Source organism: Hemitrygon akajei, chromosome 6, assembly GCF_048418815.1.
Source record: "Hemitrygon akajei chromosome 6, sHemAka1.3, whole genome shotgun sequence".
Lineage (NCBI taxonomy): Eukaryota > Metazoa > Chordata > Chondrichthyes > Myliobatiformes > Dasyatidae > Hemitrygon > Hemitrygon akajei.
Genome location: NC_133129.1, coordinates 185,810,211 through 185,826,805, shown reverse-complemented (window position 1 = coordinate 185,826,805; position 16,595 = coordinate 185,810,211). Strand labels below are relative to the sequence as shown.

The 16,595-nt window shown below is 43.4% G+C and overlaps 1 protein-coding gene across 1 annotated transcript in view; it reads right to left on the bottom strand.

Annotated features, from left to right (window-relative positions):
* The window catches only part of rnf141 (ring finger protein 141), a 51,425-nt gene that overhangs the window by 16,860 nt on the left and 17,970 nt on the right, over positions 1–16,595 (bottom strand). The window contains exon 4 of the mRNA XM_073049958.1: positions 10,058–10,230. Within this exon, the coding sequence (XP_072906059.1) occupies positions 10,058–10,230 (173 nt within the window). The remainder of the gene's footprint in view (positions 1–10,057; positions 10,231–16,595) is intronic.

Here is a 16,595-nt window from a genome sequence, read left to right as displayed (position 1 = left end):
GCCTGAAGGAAGAAGCCATTATCTAGTCTAGCAGTCTTAGTCCTGATGCTCCTGTATCTCCTTCCTGACGATAGTTGGTCAAAGAGATTTGTAGGATGGGTGATGAGATCCTCAACAATGTTTTGGGCCCTTTGTCCTGGTAAGTGTCACAAATGGCTGGGGGGGGGGGGGGATGGTGATGGATGGATGACATGATTTCACACAATGAATCGAAGTGAAAAAACCACAACAGTGTATATTTGGGTGAGCGTTAGAAGTTGTTTATCAGATTCTATGACAGAACTATTTCTATCTGCAGATTAAGCTGCTGTGCCAGTAACCTTTGGACGTGACTGGTTTTCAGTAAGTCACCATGTGTTCAGCTTCATAACTGAAGGATTTGGCTTCAAGTCTGAATGAATATAGATTTCCTCACACGTTTGTTTTTTTATAGATTAAGTTCTACCTCTCTTCTTGCATCTGTTGCCGGAAGGAACAAACAAGATGTTTTTAGCACTGAACATTTTGGCATGGAAACTGTACTGCGATGGACAGGAAGTGTCTACAACGGCTTGTCAAAAATATCCAACACATCATTAGCACTAGCCTACCTGCCATCAAGGACATATATACAGAAAGGTGTCGGAAAAGGGCCAGTTACATCGTGAAGGATCCCACCCACCTTGCTCATGGACTGTTTGTCCCACTCCCATCAGGGACGGGGTTACATGGCATCAACGTCAGGACCACCAGATTTCCCCAAGCAGTAAGGCTGTTCAACACTAACCTACCCCTCCACACCACCAAAAAAAAACTACTTTAACGTTTCCTCTCAGTCACCATATACAGAGGCATGCAAAAGTTTGGGCACCCCTGGTCAAAATTTCTATTACTGTGAATAGCTAAGTGAGTAGAAGATGAAGGGAACTCCAAAAGTCAAAGTTAAAGATGAAACATTCTTTTCAACATTTCAACTTTCTTTGACAAGGACTCTCCTACACCCACCAATGACCCCTTCTCCCGTCTTCAACCCTCCTCCTCTTCATGGACACCCCGCTCTGGTCTTCTACCTGCTCTGGATCTCTTTATTGCTAATTGCCGACGGGACATCAACCGTCTTGACTTCACCACACCCTGTTCCAATTCCAACCTCACTCCTTCCAAACGCTCTGCTCTCCGCTCCCTCCACACCAATCCCAACCTCACTATAAAACCTGCTGATAAGGGGGGAGCTGTTGTTGTCTGGCGTACTGACCTCTACCTGGCCGAGGTACAGCGACAACTCTCTGATACCTTCTCTTATTTACCCCTTGATCATGACCCCACTAAGGAGCACCAGGCCGTTGTCTCCTATACCATCACCAACCTTATTAGCTCTGGGGATCTCCCATCCACTGCCACCAACCTCATAGTTCCCACACCCCGCACTTCCCGTTTCTACCTCCTACCCAAGATCCACAAACCTGCCTGTCCAGGTAGACCCATTGTCTCAGCTTGCTCCTGCCCCACTGAACTCATTTCTGCATACCTTGACACTGTCTTATCCCCCCTTGTTCAATCTCTTCTCACCTATGTTCGTGACACTTCTCATGCTTTGAATTTTTTCAATGATTTTAAGTTCCCTGGCCCCCACCGTCTTATTTTCACCATGGACGTCCAGTCCCTATATACCTCCATCCCCCACTGAGATAGTCTCGAAGCTCTTCGGTTTTTTTTGGATTCCAGACCTAACCAATTCCCCTCTACCACCACTCTCCTCTGTCTAGCGGAATTAGTTCTTACTCTCAATAATTTCTCCTTTGGCTCCTCCCACTTCCTCCAAACCAAGGGTGTAGCCATGGGCACCCATATGGGTCCCAGTTATGCCTGCCTTTTTGTTGGCTTTGTGGAACAGTCCATGTTCCAAGGCTATACCGGTATCCATCCCCCTCTTTTCCTTCCCTACATCGACGACTGCATTGGCGCTGCCTCCTGCACGCTTGCTGAGCTCGTCAACTTCATTAACTTTGCCTCCAGCTTTCACCCTGCCCTCAAATTTCCGACACCTCCCTCCCCTTTCTTGATCTTTCTGTCTCCATCTCTGGAGACGGCCTATCTACTGATATCTACTATAAGCCTACAGACTCTCACAGCTACCTGGACTATTCCTCTTCCCACCCTGTCTCTTGCAAAAAGGCTATCCCCTTCTCACAATTCCTCCGTCTCTGCTGCATCTGCTCTCAGGATGAGGCTTTTCATTCCAGGACGAAGGAGATGTCTTCCTTTTTTAAACAAAGGGGCTTCCCTTCGTCCACCATCAACTCTGCTCTCAAATGCATCTCTCCCATTTCCCGCACATCTGCCCTCACCCCATCCACCCGCCACCCCACTCGGGATAGGGTTCCCCTTGTCCTTGCCTACCACCCCACCAGCCTCCAGGTCCAACATATAATTCTCTGTAACTTCCGCCACCTCCAACGGGATCCCACTACCAAACACATTTTTCCCTCCCCCCCCCTTCTGCTTTTCGCAGGGATCACTCCCTACGCGACTCCCTTGTCCACTCATCCCCCCCATCCCTTCCCACCGATCTCCCTCCTGGCACTTATCCTTGTAAACGGAACAAGTGCTACACCTGTCCTTACACTTCCTCCCTCACCAACATTCAGGGCCCCAGACAGTCCTTCCAGGTGAGGCAACACTTCACCTGTAAGTCGGCTGGTGTGATATATTGCGTCTGGTGCTCCCGGTGTGGCCTTTTATATATTGGTGAGACCCGACGCAGACTGGGAGACCGTTTCGCTGAACACCTACACTTGGTCCGCCAGAAAAAGCAGGATCTCCCAGTGGCCACACATTTTAATTCCACGTCCCATTCCCATTCTGATATGTCTATCCATGGCCTCCTCTATTGTCAAAATGAATCCAAACTCAGGTTGGAGGAACAACACCTTATATACCGGCTGGGTAGCCTCCAACCTGATGGCATGAACATTGACTTCTCTAACTTCCGTTAATGCCCCTCCTCCACTTCTTACCCCATCCCTGACATATTTAGTTGTATGCCTGTTCTCCATCTCCCTCTGGTGCTCTCCCCCTTTCTTTCTCCTGAGGCCTCCCGTCCCATGATCCTTTCCCTTCTCCAGCTCTGTATTACTTTCGCCAATCACCTTTCCAGCTCTTAGCTTCATCCCACCCCCCCCAGTCTTCTCCTATCATTTCGCATTTCCCCCTCCCCCCACTACTTTCAAATCTCTTACTATCTTTCCTTTCGGTTAGTCCTGACGAAGGGTCTCGGCCCGAAATGTCGACAGCACTTCTCCCTATCGATGCTGCCTGGCCTGCTGTGTTCCACCAGCATTTTGTGTGCGTTGTTGTTTCAACATTTTAAGCAAGATTAGTGTATTATTTTTGTTTTGTACAATTTTAGAGTGGAAAAAAATAAGGAGCACCATGCAAATGTTTGGACACACCAAGAGATTTGAGCTCTCAGGTAACTTTTACCAAGGTCTCAGACCTTAATTAGCTTGTTAGGGCTATGGCTTGTTCACAGTCATCATTAGGAAAGGCCAGGTGATGCAAATCTCAAAGCTTTATAAATACCCTGACTCTTCAAACCTTGTCCCACCAATCAGCAGCCATGGGCTCCTCTTAGCAGCTGCCTAGCACTCTGAAAATTAAAATAAATGATGCCCACAAAGCAGGAGAAGGCTATAAGAAGATAGCAAAGCATTTTCAGGTAGCTGTTTCCTCAGTTTGTAATGTAATTAAGAAATGGCAGTTAACAGGAATGGTGGAGGTCAAGTTGAGGTCTGGAAGACCAAGAAAACTTTCCAAGAGAACTGCTCGTAGGATTGCTAGAAAGGCAAATCAAAACTCCCGTTTGACTGCAAAGGACCTTCAGGAAGATTTAGCAGACTCTGGAGTGGTGGTGCACTGTTCTACTGTGCAGTGACACCTGCACAAATATGACCTTCACGGAAGAGTCATCAGAAGAAAACATTTCCTGCGTCCTCACCACAAAATTCAGTGTCAGAAGTTTGCAAAGGAACATCTAAACAAGCCTGATACATTTTGGAAACAAGTCCTGTGGACTGATGAAGTTAAAATAGAACTTTTTGGCCGCAATGAGCAAAGATATGTTTGGAGAAAAAAGGGTGCAGAATTTCATGAAAAGAACACCCCTCCAACTGTTAAGCACAGGGGTGGATCGATCATGCTTTGGGCTTATGTTGCAGCCAGTGGCACGGGGAACATTTCACTGGTAGAGGGAAGAATGAATTCAATTAAATACCAGCAAATTCTAGAAGCAAACATCACACCGTCTGTAAAAAAGCTGAAGATGAAAAGAGGATGACGTCTACGACAGGATAATGATCCTAAACACACCTCAAAATCCAGAATGGACTACCTCAGGAGGCGCAAGTTGAAGGTTTGCCATGGCCCTCATAGTCCCCTGACCTAAACATCATCGAAAAGCTGTGTATAGACCTCAAAAGAGCAGTGCATGCGAGACAGCCCAAGAATCTCACAGAACTAGAAGCCGTTTACAAGGAAGCATAGGCGAAAATCCCCCAAACAAGAATTGAAAAACTCTGAGCTGGCTACAGAAAGCGTTTACAGGCTGTGATACTTGCCAAAGGGGGTGTTACTAAGTACTGAACATGCAGGGTGCCCAAACTTTTGCTTCAGGCCCTTTTCAATTTTTGTTACTTTGAAATTGTAAAAGATAGAAATAAAAAAATAATCTTGCTTAAAATATTAAAGAAATGTGTCATCTTTAACTTTATGCCTTTTGGAAATCAGGTCATCTTTTACTCACTTAGCTATTCACAGTAACAGAAATTTTGACCAGGGGTGCCTAAACTTTTGCATACCACTGTATACAGCCTATGTCACTTTATGGACATACAATCTATGTATATAAGCTACCTTATGTATTTAATTTATTGGGATTTTTGTGCTGCATCGAATCAAGAGTAACAATTCTCCTTTACACTTCTGTACAGGAATTGACATTAAACAATCTTGAACAGTGTTATTTTGCTATGGTTAAAAGAAAATATTCAATTGGCCATTTTAATTCTGGTGTAATAATGGTCTAGGTATCTAGGTCTTCCAGCCATACCGCCCTGCGGTAACCCTAACCTAATTACGGGACAATTTGCAATGACCAACTAACTTACTAACTGTTATGTTTTTGGAGTGTGGGAGAAAACTCGCACGGTCCCGGAGAGAATATACAAATTCCTGACAGGCAGCAGTGGGCATTGAACCTGTGTCACTAGTAGTGTAAAGCGCTGTGCTAACCACTTTGCTACCTGCCTCTTACCAAGAATTCATGTGGAATCTCGTTGTGGGGTCCAGGCCTTCATGACTCCCTAGAATCCTAACTCCGGGTGGCACAGTAGTATAGTGGTTGGCATAACACTTTTCAGTGCTAGCGAAATTCAGAGACTGGACGTTCTCCCTGGGACCACGTGGGATTCTCTGGGTGCTCCAGTTTCCTCCCACATTCCAAAGACATACAGGTAAGGGTTAGTAAGTTGTGGGCATGCTTGTTGGTACTGAAAGTGTATTGACACTTGTGGGTTGCCTCTAACACAATCCTCCGACTGTGCTGGTCATTGATGCTGTATGTTTCAATGTTTTAATGTGCATGTGACAAATAAAACTGATGTTTATTATCTGTATCTTTATAAAAGATTCCTGACAAGGTCATAACTGGTACAGGACCTGAGGCTTCACTTATTTCAATGGTTCAGTTAATTGTCTGGTGTGTTTAAATTAACCCTTTGCACATCCAGTTTCTGAACTTGCACCCTATTTAGAATAGAGTCTATGCCTTTATTCCTTCTACCAAAGTGCTCAAGCCCCATTAGGGAATTAGTCCAGACTGTCGACTATTCCCTCCGGAACATTTTGATGTACATGTGATAAATAAGTGAATCTGAATAAAGTACTGCAGCCCCCTTCTTGTTCTTTCCTCACACCGAACCCTTGTTGATGGTGCTGCACTCCACTGAAGGGATGGAAGAGTAAGCTCCATTCTGATACTCGTTTGGGAATCTGAGCTCTGGACAGTCTTACTGACTCCACCTTGTGGTCAGTGAACAGAAGACACAGGACCTCCACTTTGCCTTTGCCTCACAGATATCAATGCTGAACAGACAATACTGCAAATCTTCATCTAAACATCTCACTATATTAAACTGATATTCTAAAGTTACTACGTCTTAGTCAACACACATAAAATGGTGGAGGAACTCAGCAAGTCAGCAGCATCAAAGGAGAGGAATAAGCAATTGATGTTTTGGACCAAAGACCTCCAAGTTCTGCTGAAGGGTCTCAGCCCAAAACCTCGACTGTTTATTCCTCTCCAAAAATGCTGCCTGACCTGCTGAGTTCCTACAGTATATTATGTGTGTTGCTCTGGATTTCCAGCATTTGCAGGATCTCAGAATGAGCAATTATGCAATACTTAGAGAATGTCCCATGAATAATCTGCATTGGAGCATTGTTACCAGGATGTAGAATACATGCATGTAAGGGGTTTCTTCTTTTATGTTACTGCATATGTAATCAAAATGGCTTCTTTGTTAAAAGTCAAAATGCTTCTTTGTTATGCTAACTGGTGAGAGAGTGCTTTCCCTCGCAGCTTGTTTGGGTTATAATTACTGATAACGAGAATTGTATTCGTTTGTTAACCAATTGGGATAGAGGTTATTCTTTCTTGTGGGTCTGTAAACTAGTGCTGGGCGGACTTTTGGGGAGACGGCGCGAGGGGTTAGAGGGAGAAGACACAATTTTGTAAGCTGGCGACAGTACAGTCCCCAAGTGAGGGGGGGGGGGGGATGCCGAGGCCCAGGGTTTTCGGCGAGGAGAGGAGACGAGGATAGATCTGTGTGGGGCGTCTAGTCGACCACCGTTGTTGGTGCACTCTCACATATTTGAAATTACTTGCAGTTCCCACTGCTGTGTTACCAATGTAAGGAAGCAAATTTTAAGGTGATTGGAGGAAAGTCAGAAGTATTTTTTTATATATAAACACAGAGTGGTGGGTGCATGGGACACCTTGCCTGTGGTGGTGGTAAAGGCAGATAATTTAGGGACTTGGCACATGGGTGACAGAAAAATGGAGGGTTATGTGGAAGGGAAAGGTTAGAATGTTCTTAGACTAGGTTAAAAGGTTTGCGCAATGTTGTGGACTTAATGACCTGAATTATGCTGTAATGTTCTTTATTCCAAGACCTGGAACCCCTGGTTGACAAGCATACTGCAATCACATCACACGAATTGCAATGGTTTGAGATGCCTGATCTTGTTCCATTCCTTGAGCCCAGAATTATCATTTTGATAACTGGTTGCAAACATAGTGAAAAATAAACTGCAGAATCATTGTTTCGCTGAACGTAGTGGATACACTATGTTGGAGCAGGAATGTGTTTCAACGCTTGTGGGCTGCCCCCAGCACATCCTTAGGTCATGCTGCGTTAGCATAATCAATGCTTTACAACACACACGCCCACCTTCACTGTCACCTGGTCTCACCTATCACCTGCCAACTTTCACTCCCCTATTTCCCCCCATTTACAGTTCCGATGCAGGATCTTGGCCCAATGACTGTTTACTCATTTCCATAGATACTGCCTGACCTGCTGAGTTCTTTCAGCATTTTGTATGTGTTGCAACACATTTCTCTGTATGTTTTGATGTGGTAAATAAATGATTTGGAATCTGATCCTCAACCATCAGACTCTTGAGCCAGTGTGCCGAACTTCACTCACCCCAATACTAAACTGTTTCCACAACCTATTGACTCACTTTCAAGGAATCTTCATCTCACATTCTTGATATTTATTGCTTATTTATTTATCTTTTTTTTGTCTTTTGTTTCTTTGTACTTGCTGTGAATGCTCACAAGAAAATGAATCTCAGGGTTGTACATGGTGACATGCAAGTACTTTGATAATAAATTTACTCTAAACTTTGAACATGCATGCACCATCAATCTAAACACCATGCCACTCAAGGACGTGGGCTATATTACTATTGTGACTATGTGTTTTACTGCCACTGTAATTGTGTGTTCTATGTGCTATGGTTGGTTCTATGTTTTACACCCTGGCCCTGGAGTAATGCTGTTTCATTTGGCTGTATTCATGTTTATAGCTGAATGACAAAAGTGTCTTCCAACCTTAAACCAGTAACCTCTAATCCCACCGGAAAAAAATGAGTCAGTCATAGAACACTACAGCACAGAAGTCCACCTAGACTGTGCTGAAACAATAATCTGCCTCGTCCCATTGAACTGCCCCCAGACCATAGTTCTCATGCCCTTCCCATCCATGTACTTATCCAAATTTCACTTCAATGTTGAAATTGACCTCGCATCCACAACTTGCACTCGTAGCTCGTTCCACACTCTCACCACTCTCTGAGGAAAGAAGTTCCCCTTGTGTTCCCCTTAAACCTTTCACTCTTAACCCATGACCTCCAGTTGTAGTCTTGCCCAACCTCAGTGGAAAAAGCCTGCTTACATTTACCCTTTCTGTACCCCTCACAATTTTACATACCTCTATCAAATCTCCCCTTATTCTCCTACACTCCAGGGAATAAAGTCCTAACTTATTCAACTATTCCCTATAACTCAGGTCCTCAAGTCCCAGCAACATCCTTGTCAATGTTCTCGGTACTCTTTCAATCTTTTATTCACATCTTTCCTGTCGGTAGCTGACCAAACCTTCCTTCTTTCTATTCTATCTGAGCGTGATATGTTGGTGCTGGAATGTGTGGTGACATTTGCAGGCTGCCTCCAACACATCATTAGGTGTGTTCGCATTTCACCGTATGCTTTGACGTACATGTGATAAAGAAATCTGAATCAGTGCTCTAGGTCACCCCTCAGTCTCCTGCATTCCAGTGCAAATAAACGCAGCCTACCCAATCTCTCCTGATAACAACATCCTTCTAATCTAGGCAATTTCCTAGTGAATCTTTTCTGATGAAGTTGAGGTCTGTTAATATGTTTCTACTAATGAAGTGGATCAAATAAAGAAATAAGAGTAGATTCCAATTAATTGGGCCATTGGGCAGCTGCTTATTTGGGACAACTCTGAAAGAACAAAAAAAAACTCATCAAGAAAATAGCTGGCATTCGTCGTTTATTTGGGACACAATGCCATTTATTTGGGCAGGAGACTGCTGTCAAACAGGTTCTAACTAGCCGCACGTGCTTGTGTGGCTGTTAAGACACAACACCATGCTTCAAACAAGTACTTTTTAAAGTAGCATTACTTGCATGTGTTTGTGTTCAAAAAGCAGTGATTTTGTCACCTATAGTTGGCAAGAAATAAGCAGTAAGACAATTCAGAATTGTTTTGCTCACTGCAGTTCCAAACATTCAGCCTTGGAAAATCCAAAAAAGGCTAGGAGTAAAATTGAAACAATTTCATTACTTCAACAAGTTAGGGACTATGAAGAATTTGAAGGTGTCGATAATCATTCTGAATGTTACAATGTAACTGAAGAATTTGAAGGATGCACTCATCGATAGCATTGTATGAAGGCAGTCCATTATCTGCACTCGGTGTCTGCGCTGATTTTGTTCATTGAGTCAAAAGAATGCGACACAGATGAACTGCTCGGTCGAGAAGTGTTAGGAAGTAATACAGTTTTATAGTACTGCAGTGGCATTGGTAGTGTTCTAATTTGTCTGTATTTCATTCAAATACATAATTTATTACTCAGTTTGTCTTTTTTTATACCTTCTTAACTATTTCCATGAAGCTTCAGCTAATTGAGACAGCCACCCAATTGGGCCAAAGTGTACTGTCCCAATTAACCGGAATCCACCGCATAACCCCTTTAGGAGGTCAGAATCAGATTTATTATTACTGGCATGTGATGTGAAATTTGTTAACTTAGCAGCAGTAGTTCAATGGAATACATAATCTAGTAGAGAGAGAAAAAAATAATCATAATAAAATATGATAATAAATAAACAAGAAATCCAGTGTTCTACAGTGAAGCACAAACCAATTAGCCATGAAATGAACACTGCTTCCTTGAAATACGAAGTGGTTTCAAGTTCACTCACCTGCCAAGCCAGATACTAGCCTGGCACGATGATCCATCTGTGGCCACGTCTTCAGAGATGCTGCTTTGGCCAAACACACTGCCTGCCTGCATGCTGATCTCCCGATACAGCTGAGTGAACTGATAGAGATTTAGAATTCTAGACGCTTCAATAATTCCTGTAGTTTTGTTAATCTGCCAAAAATGTTTGCATATGATTAAAGTTAGCTGATTGCAAATAGCACACAATAGACAAGAATTTGCATTTATGAAGTCCCATGGCTTATTATCAAACAGAATTCAACACAGGCACTCAACACGAGAAACATCTTGCTTAGAGATTTAGATTTTATGGAAGATTTTCAAAAAGGATAGCATTCTAACTGGTTGAATCACTGTCTGGTATGGAGGGGCCATTGCACAGGATCAGAAAAAAACTACAGCTTGTAAACTTGGGACAGCTCCATCATGAGCATTAGCTTCCAGCTCATTTAGAACACCTTCAAAAGGCAAGGCCTTAAAAAGATGGCATCTGTCATTAAGGACCATCACCCAGGACATGCCCTTTTCTCACTGCTACCATCAGGGAAAAGATACAGGAGCCCGAAAACACACTCAATGTTTCAGGAACCCATGAACCTATGTATACCACCTCACTATTTTTTGCGCTCTTTTTGCACTACTTAATTTAATTTATTATATATATTTCTTAATGTAATTTATAGGTTTTTAAAAAAATTACATATTGCAATGTACTGTTGTCACAAAAACAACAATGTGAGTGATATTAAGCCAGATTCTGAGAAATTCACTGGTTAGGACTTTAATTTGGTGGCCTAGTAACATAGAGGTTAACACAAAGTTCTGAAGTACCAGCAACTCAGATTGAATTCCACCACTGTAAGGAACTGTACATTCTCGTCATGACAACGCGGGTTTCCTCTGGTGTTGCAGTGTTCTCACATGCTCCAAAGATGTACGAGTACGTGGTGGGCATTCTATGTTAACACTGGAAGTAAGGTAACACTCGTGGGCTGCCCCCAACACATCCTTAGTCTGTGATGCAAACGACACATTTCTCTGTGTGCTTTGATGTACATATGACTAATAAATCTAATTGTTAAATCTTTTCTTTAAAACAGCTCTTAGAAACGGCAAGGGCAGCACAGTAAGTGTGTGAAAATGCTGGTAGCCGAGCTCCTACCTTTATCTTCTCCAAAAACACCAAATTTAAAAGACGTTCTTTGTTGTAAGATATAAAGAGAAGAAATTTGATCGGTAATTGTTTCATTATTGTCATTGTCACAGGTACTGGGTACAGCTTTTATTTGTGTGCCGTACAGACAGGTCACTCCATACTAATTAATTACATCAAGATAGTGAAAGGAAAATGCTGCAGTATTTCGTGTTACACTTATGAGAACGTGCAAGTGAGAGTAGGGTCATCATGAGGTGGATAGGGAGATTGGTAAGATGGCAACGTGCGAAAGAGTGCAGAGACCTCTGTAGGTCTAAACAACATGTGAATTTGTCCTTTACGTCTTCTTCATGATCGCAAGACACAGTTGTTATCAAATACAGCAGGTCTATCCCACTGGATAGCAGTGGGGAAGGACTTGTTTCTCACTGTGTTACAACTGGCTTTAGCCACTCAGGGAAGAAGGCACCACTAGCGGCAGTGCACAATCTAACAGATGGGGGTGGTTGTCCTGGATGGTTTCGCTGTGATCGCAAGACCCTGCTGGACATTGATAATGTAGAATACCGAGAGTCTAATTCATCGGTTCATTGTCAAGACCAACAGTGGGCAAACTGCGTGGCCTTGGTTGTGGCATGAGACGGGCTGTCTCATTGATGCCCGTTGCAGCCTCTGGGGAAGAGACACCCGAGATGACTGTGTGCTGCTTGATTCCGTGTTGGTTTGGGGACTGACCCTCCCTCCAGTGTTCAGGCAAGCCGGATTGCTTTCGATTGTGGCTGTGCTAAAGGCCACGCCATTCAGTGGTTGGCCTGTATTATCTTCTTTTGTAACTGTATGTTTTTCTGCTATCATAATTACATGTGCTGTGCCATGTGAGAGTGTTGGTACTGAGTTTTACACCTTGGCCCCGGAGGAACACTTTCACTTTGATGTTTTCAATTGCATGATTGAATGCCAATTAAACTTCAACTTGAATAAATCAGAATCAGATTAATATCACCAGTATATATATCAGGAGATTTGTTGTCTTTGTGGCAGCAGTACTATGCAATACAATACATAATAAGAGAAAAAACGTGAATTACAGTAAATAGTTAACACATTAAATAGTTCAATTAAATAAGTAGGAAGTTGAGAAGCAGGATTGCAAAGGTAGTAATCTCGGGATTACTGCCTGTGCCACGTGACAGTGAGTATAGGAATAGAATGAGGTGGAGGATAAATGTGTGGCTGAGGGATTGGAGCAGAGGGCAGGGATTCAGATTTCTGGATCATTGGGACCTCTTTTGGGGCAGGAGTGACCTGTACAAAAAGGACGGGTTGCACTTAAATCCCAGGGGACCAATATCCTGGTGGGGAGGTTTGCAGTTGGCTCACAAATAGAGAAAGCCTGTAGACAGTGCGAGAGGGAGGATAGAGAAGGGACGCACTCAGACCGAAGGTTTGAGATGTGTCTATTTTAATGCAAGGAGTGCTCTGAACAAACCAGATGAGCTTACAGCATAGATCAGTACTTGAAGATATGATGTGGTGACCATTACAGAGACTTGGATGGCTCAAGGACAGGAATGGTTGCTTCAAGTGCCAGGTTGATGTTTCAGAAAGGACAGGGAGGGAGGCAGATAGTGTCACAGCTGCAGAAAAGGTGGACGGCATGGAGGGATTGTCTACAGAGTCTCTGTGGGTGGAGGTTAGGAACAGAAAGAGGTCAATAACTTCACCAGGTGTTTTTTATTGGCCACTATGAATTACCATTCAGTATTCACTATGGAAAAGGATCTTGGTGATTGTAGTGATGACTTGAAACAGACTGAAAAGCTTGAGCATGTAGATATTAAGAAAGAGGATGGGCTGGAGCTTTTGGAAAGCATCAAGTTGGATAAGTTGCCAGGACCGGATGAGATGTATCCCAGACTACTGTGGGAGGCGAGGGAGGAGACTGCTGAGCCTCTGGTGATGATCTTTGAATCATCAATGGGGACAAGAGAGGTTCCAGAGGATTGCGGATGTTGTTCCCTTATTCAAGAAAGGGAGTAGAGATAGCCTAGAAAATTATAGACAAGTGATTGGTAAGTTGATGGAGAAGATCCTGAGAGGCAGGACTTATGAACATTTGAAGAGGTATGATATGATTAGGAATAGTCAGCATGGCTTTGTCAAGGGCAGGTTGTGCCTTACGAGTCTGATTGAATTTCTTGAGGATGAGACTAAACGCATTGATGAAGGAAGAGCAGTAGATGTAGTGTATATGGATTTCAGCAAGGCATTTGACAAGGTACCCCATGCAAGGCTTATTGAGAAAGTAAGGAGACATGGGATCCAAGGGGACATTGCTTTGTGGATCCAGAACTGGCTTGCCCACAGTAGGCAAAGAGTGGCTGTAGACAGGTCATATTCTGCATGGAGGTCGGTCACCAGTGGTGTGCCTCAGGGATCTGTTCTGGGACCCTTACCCTTCATGATTTTTTATAAATTACCTGGATGAGGAAGTGGAGGGATGGGTTAGCAAGTTTGCTGATGTCACAAAGGTTGGAGGTATTGTGGAAGTGTGGAGGGCTGTCAGAGGTTACAGCAGGACATTGATAGGATACAAAACTGGGCTGAGAAGTGGCACATAGAATTCAACCCAGATGAATGTGAAGTGGTTCATTTTGGTAGGTCAAATATGATGGCAGAATATAGTATTAATGGTAAGACTCTTGGCAGTGTGGAGGATCAGAGGGATCTTGGGGTTCAAGTCCATAGGACACTCAGAGCAGCTGCGCAGGTTGACTCTGTGGTTAAGAAGGCGTACGGTGTATTGGCCTTCATCAAATGTGGAATTGAATTTAGGAGCCGAGAGGTAATGTTGCAGCTATATAGGACCCTGGTCAGACCTCACTTGGAGTACTGTGCTCAGTTCTGGTCGCCTCACCACAGAAAGGATGTGGAAGCCATAGAAAGGGTGCAGAGGAGATTTACAAGGATGTTGCCTGGATTGGGGAGCATGCCTTATGAGAATAGTTTGAGTGAACTCGGCCTTTTCTCCTTGGAGCAACAGAGGATGAGGGGTGATCTGATAGAGGTGTATAAGATGATGAGAGGCAATGATCATGTGGATAGTCAGAGGCTTTTTCCCAAGGCTGAAATGGTTGCCACAAGAGGACACAGGTTTAAGGTGCTGGGGAGTAGGTACAGAGATGATATCAGGGTAAGTTTTTTTATGCAAGAGAGTGGTGAGTGCGTGGAATGGGCTGCCGGCAACGATGGAGGAGGTGGATACGATAGGGTCTTTTAAGAGACTTTTGGATAGGTACATAGAGCTTAGAAAAATAGAGGGCTATAGGTAAGCCTAGTGATTTCTAAAGTAGGGACATGTTCGGCACAACCGTGTGGGCCGAAGGACCTGTATTGTGCTGTAGGTTTTCTATGTTTCTAGGTAGTGCAAAAGTACAAATAAGAAAGTAGCGAGGTAGTGTTCATGAGTTCAAAGTCCATTCAGAAATCAGATGGCAGAGGGGAAGAAGCTATCCCTGAAAGATTAAGTGTGTCCCTTCAGACTTCTGTACCTCCTTGGTAGCAAGAACAAGGCATGATCTGGATGATGGGGGTCGTCAATGATGGATGTTGCCTTTTTGCAATATCGTTGCTTGATGATGTCCTGGATACGGAGGGTAGTGCCAATGATGGAGCTGACTAAGTTTACAACTCTCTGCAGCTTATTTCCTGCTCCCCCCCCCCCCCCACCAAAACCAGACAGTTAAAATGCTCTCCATGTTACATCTGTAGATGTCTTTGGTGACATACCAAGTCTCCTCAAAATCCTAATGAAATACAGCCAGTCATTCTTTGTAGCTGCATCAATATGTTGGGTCCAGGTTAGATCCTCAGAGATATTGACACCCAGGAACTTGAAGCTGCTCACACTTCCTACTTTGGCCCATCTAGTCTGTGCCGAAGTATTAATCTACCTATTCCCATCAACCTGAACCTGGACTATAGCCCTCGCTAACCCATCCCGTCCTTGTATTTATCCAAATTTCTCATAAAAGTTGAAATTCACCACTACCACTGACAGCTCGTTCAACCTTAACCTCCTCAGACAGGATGAAGAGATCAATACTCCCCAATGCCATTCGGCTTTACAATTCAACCGCCAGGAGTAAGATATGTTAAAGTGCCGGGGTTAGGACTCAATGTATTTAAGTAAACTACTTAAGAACTTTTTAAAAGCTATTATTAATGCTTTTTGAGAGGGTGATTTTAGATGCATATCATATTTTTACTGAGTTAAGTATTGTATGTAATTAGTTTTGCTACAATAAGTGTATGGGACATTGGAAAAAAATGTTGAATTTCCCCATGGGGATGAATAAAGTATCTATCTATCTAAAATCACCCATCCTCACTGGAAAATGCCTGCTTGCATTAACCCTATCTATGCCCCTCATAATTTTGTACACCTCTATCAAATCTCCCCTCAATCTCCTACATTCTAGAAATACAGTCCAAACCTATTCAACCTTTCCCTATAACTCAGGTCCTCAAGTCCCAGCAAAATCCTTGTAAAATTTCTCTGAACTCTTAACCTTATTTACATCTTTCCTGTAGGTGGGTGACCAAAGCTGCATACAATGCTTCAAATTAGGCCTCACCAACATCACATACAATTTCAACAAAACATCCCAATCCCAACTGTTGTACTCAACACTTTGGTCAATGTGCCAGAAGCTCAGTTACACCCTACGATAGTCACATGTAGTTACAATCTAGCACAATCATATCAGCACAAGTCCCTGAGTGACATGGCCTGGAGACTTGACAGTGGACATAACATGCGAGGTGCACGTTTATGAAAAGCACTATAATGTTACTGAGACTATCATAAGAAAACAAGAAGTCATAGAAATAAGTGAAACAGCAGCAATATGAGATGAAAAGTGATCAGTGTGCCTGTGAGCTGGGGACTGGCAGGGCATTTAAACAGGGCGTACATGTGTGCTGGGTGAAGAAGCTGTTATTCACTTGGGAATAAATTTATCAAGAATCTTGAGAATAAATTAGAACTTTGCATTTGAATTTGCATCCAATGGTGCTGAATGACTACTCTACAGGGAGAGGAAGTGGATTCATGAGCACATTATTACAAGGTTTAGCACAGGAAGACAGATGCAAGGAACATAGACACAACACTGCTTCCCCTCTCGATGTTGCCTGCCCAGTGGGAGGGAGATTTACTTGAAGCTTGTTCATTCCTTCTTCGATTTCAGGGACTAAAAGGTATGTCAAGTATGACCTGCTGTGTGGAAGTTGTGGTAAGGTGAGGGTTAAAGACAAAGTCTAGACAAGGATACCCTTGGGCTGTTGTCAAGTGAGATCA